Here is a 13,399-nt window from a genome sequence, read left to right as displayed (position 1 = left end):
GGGAACCTCTTTGAACCAAACCTGAAACAAAGCCTTTTGCATCTGCTAATTCCTTTTGGGGTTTCTGTGCTGTTTAGTCGTTGACAACTCTGAAAGGTTTCTATGACAATGATTCATTGCTGTTTTCATTCAAAACATTTTATTTCTGAACATTTTCTTTTTTTTTATTTTTTATTTTTTGAACATTTTCTTAAGATCGTAATCATTTTAATTTTGAGCATTTGTGGAGAACAGATGCTGCCCCGCATACGTTATAGTCCTGATATCGGTCTATAGATCATATATATCTTACCACAATCTGTAAAGGAAGTCCTAAAATATGTAAGAATTGGGTGAATGTTAGGTGTTCAGAAGAAAATGGAGTACCATCAATATATCTAGCTGCTTAAATGTATAATATGACCATTATACACACTTCCATTTGGAAGGTGTGTTTCAAAAAACCTCCGAGTAGATACAGATTCGTATTTTCTCTCCAGCCCCCCTTTCTTCTCCATCCTCTGCCCCAAGGGTTTCCTGAGATTTAACTGGTCCATTCCAGACTAAAAGCCAACACACAGAGATTATTCAGCTTTCACATTAAAATGCTAGTCAGACAATTTCCCTAAGACTTTAGCCTGAGAAAACACTGGTTCATCCTGACTGGGTTAAGCTTGTCCAAACGGTACTGTCTGCTGCTCTAAGCTGACCCAGGGATGAGTGATGGAGTCTGTGATGTTGGACTGTCCAGAGGCAGTGTCTCTCCTTCAAGCTGCTGAAGTTTTTTTTTTTTTTTACTAACATTTCTGAGCTGTGCTTTGGTCTACTCCAAACTTCCTGGCCTTTCTCCAAAAGTGAGTGGATTGCGGGGAAGAAGGGAGCGGGGGAACCACTTTCTCACTCTCCTCCCACTTGCTCTTGTCAGAAGAGCGAGCTTTCAGGGCAGCGGAGAGCATCAGGAGATCAAAAGGAGACGCTGCTGGGTGGCCCCTTAGCAAGTTTTAGCTTCTTTGCCTGCTGTGAGAGTATTCCTTGGGCACAGTGCCAAGTGTCTCTAAGAAACTAGGCGGTGCCTGATCTTAAGGGCTCGGGGATTCTGGGTGGTAGATTTCTTGTTAATGCCTCGCGGTTTTTCAGAAGCCCCTTTAGGCTTGTCTGAGCCTGCCAGTGCTCTTCCCTGTCGCTCTGATTTCCATTCTCACTGAGCAGTCTGCACTCCCTTGGACAGACCCGCTGGCATTTTGGGCCTGAGGAGCTGTGCCCTGAGGACAGCAACCCATACAATGCAGGCATAAGCTCTTAGAGCACCCCCAGCCTAAGGTTTCCCTTTATTATTCCAGAAGGACAAAAGATATTACATTTAGAAGTTTGTTTAGAATAGAAAAATTTGACCAGTTTCTAATAAATGTAAAAATTTTCTCTTAGGGAAAGTCTTTATCACTTATTCGATGGACACAGCTATGGAGGTGGTGAAATTCGTGAACTTTTTGTTGGTAAATGGCTTCCAAACTGCAGTAAGTATTTTGTCCAAATAGATAACTGAACAGTTATAGTGAGTACAATGGAGAGAAAAGCAGCAGAAGAAAAAGTGTAATAGCTTTTGGTGTTTTAAATGATATTGTTTGATTTATGTGATTATGCATTGAATGCTTATAGATTTAGGTAATAATTATTTTCTAGATTTTAAACTATCTGAAGTCTCCAGCATTTTTTTCCCTGTATGCTGTTTGAGTGACCCCACGTGCCTCTGAACAGCAAGATCAGCGCTAATGCGGACCACATATGCAGCTAGCCCCCGGCCTGAAGGAAACGCCGGGCTCTTGCTGCACTTTGTAGCTTTACCCTTTCTCACCAGTCATACCCACTTTGGTTGAGCTTCCCATAATCCAGGAAGCTGCAGGCTTCACTATGGTCACCTGCTTATTTAACAAAGTCCTTTTGTTCTGCACTGGGTTATGAAGTTTGAAGTAGAACCCTGCAGCCTGAATCCCCCACTGTGCACAGCTGCTGTTTCCGCACCTTGACACAGTGATGCTTCTGGATGGGCGATACTGGCCAGGTTTGGGGCTGGTCTAATCCAGTTCCAGGGGAGGCTGACCTAACCCAGCCCTGCAGGTCCACTGTGATCTTGGCCCCAGAAATCTCAGGAAACACACACTGCGCCTGTCGCCCGGCGGTCCCTTGACACAGTACAGCTTAAAGCCATGTAAATTTTTCTCTATGATAAATAAAATACCACACGATGCTACTCAGGGGACTGGCTTTCCTCAAACACTGAGATAACTTCTTTTCCTTTCCAGAGCCCTCTTCTAGGCCTCTTCTAGTGAATTCTAGAGAGTGGTGAAAAATTAAGGGAAATATGAATATAAATGTCTATGGGTAAAGAGGGATACTTAGTAACTAAATATCCATTTTTAAAGTTATTTAGTATTGTTTAACAGGAGTTTTTATTTGAAGTTTTCTTTATTCTATAAGATAATTTTTTTTTTCTTTTTGAGACAGAATCTCGAACTGTTGCTGGTGTGCAGTGGCGCAGTCTTGGCTCACTGCAACCTCCGCCTCCCAGGTTCAGCTTCCCAAGTAGCTAGGATTACAGGTGCCCACCACCATGCCTAGCTAATTTTTTTTAATTTTTTAATTTTTTATTTTTAGTAGAGATGGGGTTTCACTATCTTGGCCAGGCTGGTCTCAAACTCCTGACCTCATGATCTGCCCACCTCGGCCTCCTAAAGTGCTGGGAATACAGGTGTGAGCCACCGCACTCGGCCAAGACAATTTTTTTAAAAAAATGAAAATGAAAGTTCTTTTTTAAAAAAAGTATACAACTTATACAATCCAACTCCATAATTATATAGAGACTAATATTTCCCTTACTCATTTCTGGTATAAGAAAGCACTGTAGTGGCCAGGTGTGGCTCATGCCTGTTATCCTAGCACTTTGGGAGGCCAAGGTGGGCAAATTGCCTGAGCTCAGGAGTTCGAGACGAGCCTAGGCAACATGGAGAAACCCCATCTCTACTAAAATACAAAATATGGCCAGGTGCAGTGGCTCACACCTGTAATACTAGCACTCTGTAAGGCTGAGGCAGGCAGATCACCTGAGGTCAGGAGTTCAAGACCAGCCTGGACAACATAGTGAAACCCTATGTCTACAAAAAATACAAAAAAATTAGCCGAGTGTGGTGGCACACGCCTGTAGACCCAGCTACTTGGGAGGCTGAGGCAGGAGAATTGCTTGAATCCTGGAGGTGAAGGTTGTAGTGAGCTGAGATCTTTTCACTGCATTCCAGCCTGGGTGACAGAGCAAGGCTCTGTCTCCAAAAAAAAAAAAAAAAAAAAAAAAAGGCTGGCATGGTGGTGTGCACCTGTAGTCCCAGCTACTTGGGAGGCTGAGGCACAAGAATTGCTTGAATCTGGGAGGTGGAAGTTGCAGTGAGCCAGGATCACATCACTGCACTCCAATCCAGCCTGGGTGATAGAGCAAGACTCTGTCTCCAAAAAAAATAGAAAAAAAGAAAGCACTGTGGCAACTGTGACATAAAATCAAATTACACTGGGTGTGGTGGTGTGCGCCTGTAGTCCCAGCTACTTGGGAGGCAGAGGTAGGAGGATCACTTGAGTCCAGGAGTTGGAGGCCGGCCTGGGCCATATAGCAAGACCATGTCTGTAATATAAATAAATAACAAAACATAAGGCCAACATTTCAGAAAAGATATTACTTTTTGTCATTTCCAAAGGCACATACTGATTGCCCCTGGAGAAGAGCTTAGGTTTTGTTTGTTTGTTTATCTTAGCAACCAGGGGCTGCTTAGGCAGAATTTAAATCTGTCCCTGACCCTCATCTCTATGTAGACTTGTGGTAGAAATCACAGAGCCCGGTCTTGGACAGCTAAGTTATTATGGAAACATCCAGATCCCCTTAGTGGAAAGAAACACTTAATGAGTAATTTAAGGAGAGTGTAATAAAGGGCCTATTACAAAGCTTTGGGTAGGTTTTAGAGAATCCAATTTTATTGGGGATAGTGCAGTATGCTGGCACTAGCAAAAGCAGGGAGTTGTTACTGCCCCTAGTTCTAAAGACGCAAAGGAGGAATTCTTACTGGAACATGAAGAGGATGGCTATAGTAGTTTGCTAGGATTCCCATAAAGTACTACAGACTGGATGGCTTAAGCATAGAAATTTATTTTCACACAGTTCTGGAGGCTGGAAGTCCAAGATCAAAGTTTCAGCAGGGTTGATTTCATCCCGAGGCATTTCTCCTTGACTGGTAGCTGGCTGTCTTCTCCTTCTGTCCTCACATGGTCTGTCCTCTGTGTGGACACATGTCTGTTCTAACCCTGGACACCAGTCTTACTGGATTAGGGCCCACACATATCACCTCTTTTTACCCTAATTACTTCTCTAAAGGTCCTATCTCCAAATACAGTCACATTCTGAGGTACTGGGAGATAGGGCTTCAACATAGGAATTTTGGGAGCACAATTCAGCCCATAATAGTAGCTGTGTGGAGGAATGATCATGACAGAAGCTATGAACTTTGGGAGAGACTTGGAGAAACAAATGGAAGCTATCCAGCTCATTGCACTACCCAGGATGTCCACCTCAGTAGCTGGGAATAATTTAGAGTGCTTGGATAATAACAATAATCACCATTTTTTATTTATTTAATTTTTTGAGACGAGGTCTTGCTCTGTCGCCCAGGCTGGGGTGCAGTGGCATGATCTCAGCTCACTGCAACCTCTGCCTCCCAGGCTCAAGCAATTCTTCTGCCTCAGCCTCCTGCGTAACTGGGATTACAGGCGCCTGCCACCAAGCTCAGCTTATTTTTTTTTTTGTATTTTTAGTAGAGACGGGGTTTCACCATATTGGCCAGGCTGGTCTCACACTCCTAACCTCAAGTGATCTGCCCGCCTCAGCCTCCCAAAGTGCTGGGATTACAGGCGTGAGCCATCATGCCCGGCCAATTATCACCATTTATTGAGTGCTTATTTCCTGCCTGGCATTATGATAGGCCTTTTCCATGTTAACTCATTTAAGTCCTCACAACCACCCTAGGAAGTCAGTTTATTAACCACATATTACAAGTGAAGATAAAATTTAGCGAGTTCTAGTAACATTTCCAAAGTCATGCAGGTGGGAAGTGGCAAAGCCAAGATAGAACCCAAGCTGTCCATTTCTTCTCAACCCTAACACTATATTCCTTCTCTCCCATATAATATCAATGGATTAGCGACACAGTCACAGAAAGCTACAAGAGCGTTCTCAAGAGTAGTCATTGGCCATCACACATTTGAAAACAGGAGTCATCTAAACCAAAATAACAGCCATTCCATTTTTCATGTAAAGACACATATTCTGAACTCTGTACTCTACGTATGTGATAGTTTGGCGTACACAGGGCATAGTCTCTTTCCATAGGAAGCTTAGCATCAGGTTGAAGAGACACAGCAGACATAAATGAAACATGTCCTGAATAAAAGAATGTTATCATATGTGTTCATTGTCCGGTATCATTAGTGGTCACAATGGGGTAGAGTTAGGTGAAGTGAGGAAGAGGAGGAGATTGGCGTGTGGGAAGGATTCACAGAGCAGGGGACCTTGTGCTCTGCTTTTAGGATACAGGGGACACCAATGTGGGGAGTAAAGTAGACAGGATATGTGGGGAAAAGAGAGGCGAGGCTGGATCATGGATGGCACAGAAAGCCTGTTGAAGGGCTGGGACTTGACTTGATCAGTCCTGAACAGTGGAGTGACATTTACTTTTTATTTTTGAGACAGGGTCTTGTTCTTTTGCTCAGGCTGGAATACAGTGGCATGGCCACAGCTCACTGCAGCCTCTACCTCCCATGGTTAACCCATCTTCCTGCCTCACCCTCCCGGGTAGCTGGGACTACAGGTTCATGTCACCATGTCCGGCTAATTTTTTGTATTTTTTGTAGAGATGGAGTCTCACCATATTTCCTAGGCTGGTCTGGAACTCTTGGGTTCAAGTGATCTGCCTGCCACAGCCTCCCAAGTGCTGGGAATACAGGCATGAGCCACCGTGCCTGGCCTGGAGTGACATTTAGGACAAGTAATCTGGGAGCAGTGCAGCTGAATCACATAACCCCTCCCCAGGGACACTCTCGCTGAGTTACCCATTCCAGTATATAATCCCTCTTCCCATCAAGAGCACCTCGTAAAAACACACACACACACACACACACACACACACACACACACACACACACACACACACGCTGCAGTATAAGCCTGAGCCCAAGAAGGGCCTTCTTATTTGGTTTCTTATAAAATAAAAAATAACTGATTTTCTCCTTTTAAAATATCCCTTCAAAAACTTGAACACTGATAGTAAATATCAGCCTTTTCAAGGCCTAAGAGTTCTACTTCTGACTTTCATCATAAACCTCTTCCCTACCATTTCAGTAATTGTTTTTGTGACTATTCCTTGGCTCTGCTCCAAGTTTCATACAATCCTTTTGAAACATATAGATCGAAACTGGACATAATACCATAATAATGACCTCACTAATGCAAGTAAAGCACCACACTTGCATCTCAGTTACTTGTATGCCACACATCCATTAAAATGTTCCAGAATTGGCTGGGCGTGGTGGCTCAAGCCTGTAATCCCAGCACTTTGGGAGGCCGAGACAGGCGGATCACGAGGTCAGGAGATCGAGATCATCCTGGCTAACACAGTGAAACCTTGTCTCTACTGAAAAAATACAAAAAACTAGCCGGGCGAGGTGGCGGGCGCCTGTAGTCCCAGCTACTCGGGAGGCTGAGGCAGGAGAATGGCGTAAACCCGGGAGGCGGAGCTTGCAGTGAGCTGAGATCCGGCCACTGCACTCCAGCCTGGGCGACAGAGCGAGACTCCGTCTCAAAAAAAAAAAAAAAAAAAATAAATAAATAAATAAAAAAAAAAAGTTCCACAATTATGTTTGCCTTTCAAATGTCTAAATTACAGATGTATAATGTATGTATATTACTGGCTTATATCCAACTTAGTGGTATACTGTGTCACTCAGATTTTTAAAAACCTGATTATTGTGTAGTCATAGATATATTTTGATGTGTATCAGAATATCCTAATTATGAACATAATATTAACTACTTAAATGCCTACTAATGTTGAAATAGGGAATATTTTCAGAAAATTATATTTTGTTTTTTAGACCTATGTGCTCCTCCTGGCAAAAAGCATTAGTTAAGTTTTGGAGCTTGAAATGTATATAGTATCGTGTTTTCTTCTGTTCTGCATCTTGAGAGAACCTCTCAGTAAGGGCCAGCTCCCTCATCTTTTTCTTGCAGATTGACATATTTGAGGATAGAATCCGAGGCATTGATATCATTAAATGGATGGAGCGCTACCTTAGGGATGTAAGTACATTCCAAAAATCAGAGGTTGTTTTCTGGTGAGAAAGACAACGAGCTTACGAAGTTGTTTTATGAAAGAAACCCTGGCATACCCACCTAAGTCTGAAGCTGAGAAAGCCCCAACAAAGCCTCCCTTGTTGGAAGCTGTGCAGAGACTTGGAAAGGAAGGATGGGGTCGCCCTCTTGGACATGCACAGGCAGGAAATAACGGTCAAACCAGACACAGGTGGTTGATAACAATCAGAGGAAACAATCTTTTGATGAGAATAGGAAAGAAGGAAATGAAGGCGGAGAGTGGGGAGAGAGCAGCAGAATTCAATTTCATCTGAGGCCACCCCAAGTGTTTTGTAGAAATGGGCTGAAGAGGTTTCCCAGGCAGCCTCGCAGGCTGCACAGCACACCACCCCTGGGGTGCCCACGCGCAGCCCCGTGATTGTTCTCCACTGACAGAATCTATACCGGCCACTGGGACCCGTTGTGCTTTAACAAGATCGAAATTGATTGCTGCCAGCGTGTCCATGTCGGCCGCTTCTTTCGGAGGGAGCTGGTGGGGGACGGGAGTCTCAGCAGGCTGGGGTTTTGCACTTTTCCTTTTGTCTGCAGCCTGATGTTTGCTTTGTGCTGAACGGTCTGTTCCTACCGACTGTGCTAATGTGTACACGCAGAAGACAGGGCAGTCAAGAGTGCAGTGACTGGCAGCTCAGAAGCAGCTGAGGGGAGGAAGGGTGCTGCTCACCGTTGGTGTTGCAGTGCCTTTTTGCCACGACGCAGACTCCGTGATTCAGGCTTTCATTAGAGGTTCATTAATGATGGTTGTGGACAATGGTAGGCAAAAGCACATCTCTTTGGGAGAGCCCCTCTCTGAACGATTTGCTCTGCATGTTCGAGGTGGGGCTGGGCTGGAGACGGAGGGAGAAGCAGAGACAAGAGTCTGCCTGAGTGGGGGCCAGTGCTTCTCTTTCTATGGAGGATGAGCCTGGCCCTCTATCCCCGGTGTGTCAGAGAATCCCCGCAGTCCTGCTGGCCAGTTTCCAGCCCGCCTTCACCAAACAGACCACACTTTACACTTCCATAAACATGCCTTTCTCCCTCTCATTAACAGAAGACCGTGATGATAATCGTAGCAATCAGCCCCAAATACAAACAGGATGTGGAAGGCGCTGAGTCGCAGCTGGACGAGGATGAGCATGGCTTACATACTAAGTACATTCATCGAATGGTGAGTGAGGAGGGGATCACAGCACCTCACTGTCCCCTGGGGATGGATACCTTGTCCAGGGAAGTCCCATTCTTCCCCAGAGACCAACTGAAGGCAGCATGATGCTGGGTGAAGAGCACCAGGCCTGCAGTGTCAGGAGAGGGGCTGTTGTTTCTGGCTCCATCTACCTTAGGGACTGTGGGCAAGGTACTGCACCTCTGGGACTCAGTTGTTCCTATCAGTTGCAAGGGGAGCGCAATCTGTGATCTCTAGGATCCAAGATTCTGGAAAGATGTGCTCTGCTGGCTTAGCTGTTTACCAGCAACTATGAAGTCCTAGGAGGCGGGAGACAGGGCAGTGAGGAGGGCTGGCTCCTGCAGCTGTATCATGTTCTGTGCCCTACCTTTTCAGAAAGACAGGTGGCGTAGTGAAAGGGACACCTGCTGTTGCATCACATGGGCCTGGTTCAAGTTGGCTTCCTCACGTACAGGCTGTGTGATCATGGCTCTACTGCTTAAACTCTTCGTGCCTCAATGTCCCTATTCACAAAATGGGTTGCTAATACTTACAGGTTGTCGTGAAGATGAAATGAAATCATGTTTTCAAAATATCTGGTGCATATCAGATGCTCAGACAAGGGAAGGGAGTGTTCTTAGCTCATGACAGGTGGGAACTATGGGGCCTGGTTATATTCAAATCAGTGGGAGACATTTATGATATTCACCTTGCTCAGCATGGGATCAAACTAGAACATTCTGACCAAAACAATCACCCAGCTTTGGAACTGGCTGTTTTATGGGCTACCACTCCTCCTGCTCCCCGTGATTATAGAGATGCTGTGGAGACAGTTTCTGCTTGACTAGGATACATTGCTACACTTGTGATTTTCAAGCTGTCCTGTGGAGTTCCCAATGGGTGTCCATATGTGCTGGAGGAGGGGCTGGGTCTGTGCCTCCCACCCCCACCTCAGCCAGAGCTGGTTCGTACTTCTCTCAGGCTTGTTAGTTGACCAAGGATTCTGAGATTTTAAAAGGCTTGGAAAATCACTGGACTAGAACTGATAAGCTCCATTTCAGCTCTAACACTCCATGAGGCGGAAGGCACCTGGAATGGGCATAGAGTGTCACTAAGACGGGAAGATGGGGAGGACACAGTCAGGCTGTCTCGGGGCACACAGCTTTATCTCAGGGGAAGCAGACATAGGTCCCAGGTCTGTCCTGTGGATCAGCAGCGTGGGAAAGGAGCAGGGTGGGTGTTCCCATCTGAGTCTTCACGGTCTCTGTCTCCCTTTCCACCAAGTGCAGACCACTCATGTGAGCTCATACCCAAGCCGAAGGAAGAGCCGAGGCAAGGTGATGAGGTTAAAAAGGGAGGTGAGGGAGTCAGGAGATAAGGCTCCCTCCTCTTCTGGTCTCAACCAGTCTCACAGCCCTTGTGCAGTGCTCTGGAAAGGTATCATTTCTGGGAGTAAACTGCCTTAAAAGGTCATGGCTGGCTCTGGGTGCTGCCGGCCCTTGGTTGTCTGATGCACGACCGCATGGCTTCAGAGCACCTGATGTCCTGTCTGCATCTCTAGGAACCTGCCAGTCCCAGAAGCTGACAGCTGGTGCGTGGGAAGGGCTCGAGGTCTCAGCCAGTTCCTAAGGAAACCTGTCTAGCTCTGTGGGTGTGTGGTGTAGCCAGGCAGTAATACACAGCTTGGCCTCAGAGCTTGTCTGACTGTACCAACTGGAACCAGACTGTCTCCAAACTTGGTTTCTTCGGCCACAATGTCTTGGGCCCTTACTCATCACAGAAGGTGTCGAAGAGGTCAGATACAGAAGTGCCTTCCTGCCTGCTGGGCTGACTTCCTGGACCCCTCTAGGCAACAGAAAACCCTGGAACAATAAGAACTTGGCCATGACAGAGGTAGTGCAGAGGTACTGATGAGTAACTGCATCATAGAGTGAATTAGTTTACAGAAGCTCAGTATCTGGAAGGATGAGAGAAAATAAAAATGCACTGCTGCTGGCTGGCACCTCCACAGGCTGGGCAGCCTAGTGCACAAGCCAAACTTCACAGTATACGGAGTCCTTCACAGTATACGGAGTCCTAGAAGTCAGACAAAACTCAGCGCTTCACTCGTAACTAACTAACTTATGTACCCCATCCCCTTCCTTTCATGTGTACTTGGTGCTGGAGTGGTGGGTGCTTCTAGCTGCACAGTACTTGGGTCATTTTAAAATATGTTCTTGGTGTTATCGTCTGGTTTTTGGAGAGAGGTGATTCCGAGAAAACACCCTGTGGAGGATTTGTGTGTGTTGTGTGATCGTGTGTGTGTGTTTGTGTATGCGAGTATGTGAGAGTGTGTGTTTATGAGGGGTTTCTATGGTGATTTCAATAATGGCCATCACCACTGTCACTTTCTTCTCTGCTCTGTTATTTCCATGCACAAAGAAAACTTCTCAGTTATAAAAATGAATTGGAAGATGAAATGGTTGGAAACACATAATTCCTCGTCTCCTTCTCATCAGATGACCGAAAGCTTTGTGCTGATCACAGGATTTGGAAGACTCTAACTCCTATTGAAAATTCTGATTTTTGAGAGAGCTCTTGGTAGCTAAATCTTCTTGGGCTACCGCAGCGTCAGAGCATATTGGAACTGGTGTGAGGAACCTAAAGCCTGGCAGACAGAGCTCTTCACAATTGACAGCCCCTCTCTGCCAAGCCCATCTTGTGCTCTAGCCACAGTGCATTAGTAGCTGGTCCCAACCACATCAACACACTTTCACACCTCCAGACATTTGCTCATGCTGTTGCTTCTGCTATGAAGGTCCTTCCCCTTGCCTCTATTTTCCCTATTTGACCAAAATCTTTTCTTTCAGTGCCCGAATGAACCCTCTTTTGTAACTGTCCTTCCAGTCTCCAATGTGGAATGGATGGCCCCCGCTCTGGGCTTCCAGAGCAGTTGTTCATACTTTTCACCCTGCACTCTGGTTGGTCATTTCCCTTTCTGCCTGCCCACTAGACTGCTGGCTTTGTGAAGATAGGGACTGTATCTGTGGTGTTCTGCTAAGCTGGCTCTCCTGATTTATAGCACTTACCTATTTCCATGGTATAAATACTCTCCAATACCATTGCCAGTTTCAAGCTATCAGTGTAAAGTCACTGAACACAGAATTAGGAAGAGAGGCACACAACCAGCTTTTGTGAGCTGCTGCAAGCCAGTTCCAGCATACCCTGGAGGGTGTACCCTAATCCTTAAAACCCAAAGTCTGACATAGAATGTGACTTCTAATAGGCCCCCAATAATCGACTGATGAGTGAATGGAATAGATGTGTAATGGGGAGGCTTTAAAATGCTAAGTGTGTGGCACTCAAGTATGGAATCAGAAGAAAAATGCCATGGGACGTGCGTGATTATGGGTACCATTAACTCCTCATCCTCATTCCTGAAATTAAACCTTCACATTTGTTTGGTTTCAGATGCAGATTGAGTTCATAAAACAAGGAAGCATGAATTTCAGATTCATCCCTGTGCTCTTCCCAAATGCTAAGAAGGTAAGCAAACAGAGAAACAAAATCCTCATAATTCAATCTTCGGTTTGCTTTGCCATCTGGGATTTTAAGTGGAAAATCTTGTCCATTCTTTTTTTCTTTCTTTTCTTTTTTCTCTTTTTGATATGGAGTCTCGCTGTGTTGCCCAGCCTGGAGTGCAATGGCACGACCTTGACTCACTGCAACCTCTGCCTCCTGGGTTCAAGTGATCCTCCTGCTTCAGCTTCCCAAGTAGCTGGGATTACAGGTCCCCGCCATCACGCTTGGCTAATTTTTGTATTTTTAGTAGAGATGAGGTTTCACCATGTTAGCCAGGCTGGTCTTGAACTCCTGACCTCAGGTGATCTGCCTGCCTCAGCCTCCCAAAGTGCTGGGATTACAGGCGTGATCCACCGTGTCTGCCCTCGATTCTTTATCAATCCTTAAAGATAACAATGTTACCAGAAAGTTCAACAAGTTGTACCACTCAGTTCAGCAGCATGAATCTGAAAGGTTTTAAAGCTATCTGATAGGATCGCTGCTGTCCTAATTGTTCAAAGAACCATTGCACACAAAGTTTCTATTTTAACTCAAGAGAGAAAAAGAGAAGGTTCATGTGATACTTCTTATCTCTTGTACATAAAAGTTAAGATGTGTATGGTTTTTGCTGGCTGTTCCAGGGAGGCATTTCACTGCACATAGTTCAGCTCTCAAAGCTAATGATTACAGGAATTAAATCTACAGTTACCAGAGTGAACTTTGCTGTGATTCATATGAGGCTTTTCACACCAGAAGAGTCTGCCAGTCAGTTTGGAGAATGGGGGCAGAACCATCTGAGGCCACATTCCAGGTTTGGCAAAGGGAAGGTGGTGGTGGAGTAAACATGCTGAGAATCAGACCACAGCACCCTCAACTCAGACCCTGTTTCACCCTGGAGGGATCCTCAGATACCAAGACTGCACTGAGACCTCTGCCCTGGATGAGGGAGGCTCCAGTTTATGGGAATGGGACACTCAGGCTGCATGATGCACAGCCTGTACAATGGCACACCTTTCTATCCTCCCTGCGCTGCCTTTGCCCAGAGTTTCACTGCTCTCACTTACCTGAGTCTCCTTACTGGTCTCATCTCCACTTTGACCTTGTGCTAGCCATCCTCTGCTCTGCCATCAAAGACGAACATCCAAACTGTAGGTCTGATCTGTTTCTTGGTAGCTTAAAAATTGTGTGCTGTTTTCCCATTGACTACAAGATCGTATCTGCCTTTCTTAGCATGAGCTATGAGACCTCTCAGAAGAGGACTGTGTCCCCTTGCGTAGATTTCTCTT

At 45.6% G+C, this 13,399-nt stretch overlaps 1 protein-coding gene and 1 long non-coding RNA gene across 8 annotated transcripts in view; one reads left to right on the top strand and one right to left on the bottom strand.

Annotated features, from left to right (window-relative positions):
* LOC104668857 overlaps positions 1-13,399 on the bottom strand; it is a 123,059-nt gene that overhangs the window by 29,091 nt on the left and 80,569 nt on the right. The window lies entirely within an intron of this gene.
* Positions 1-13,399, top strand: part of TRAF3IP2 (TRAF3 interacting protein 2) — a 59,325-nt gene that overhangs the window by 42,566 nt on the left and 3,360 nt on the right. For 3 of the 5 annotated variants that reach the window (XM_030929599.1, XM_030929598.1, XM_010371652.2), the window contains 4 exons: positions 1,405-1,493; positions 7,295-7,363; positions 8,463-8,579; positions 12,024-12,098. In XM_030929599.1, coding sequence (XP_030785459.1) covers positions 1,405-1,493; positions 7,295-7,363; positions 8,463-8,579; positions 12,024-12,098 — 350 coding nt within the window. Of the gene's footprint in view, positions 1-1,404; positions 1,494-7,294; positions 7,364-7,420; positions 8,186-8,462; positions 8,580-12,023; positions 12,099-13,399 lie in introns of those variants that run through there. The other 2 variants (XM_030929600.1, XM_010371655.2) reach the window with 2 other exon arrangements.

Source organism: Rhinopithecus roxellana, chromosome 4 (assembly GCF_007565055.1).
Source record: "Rhinopithecus roxellana isolate Shanxi Qingling chromosome 4, ASM756505v1, whole genome shotgun sequence".
In the NCBI taxonomy this organism is placed as follows: Eukaryota; Metazoa; Chordata; class Mammalia; order Primates; family Cercopithecidae; genus Rhinopithecus; species Rhinopithecus roxellana.
Note: the sequence above shows the minus strand (reverse complement) of the source record. Positions and strands in the feature narration are given on the sequence as shown.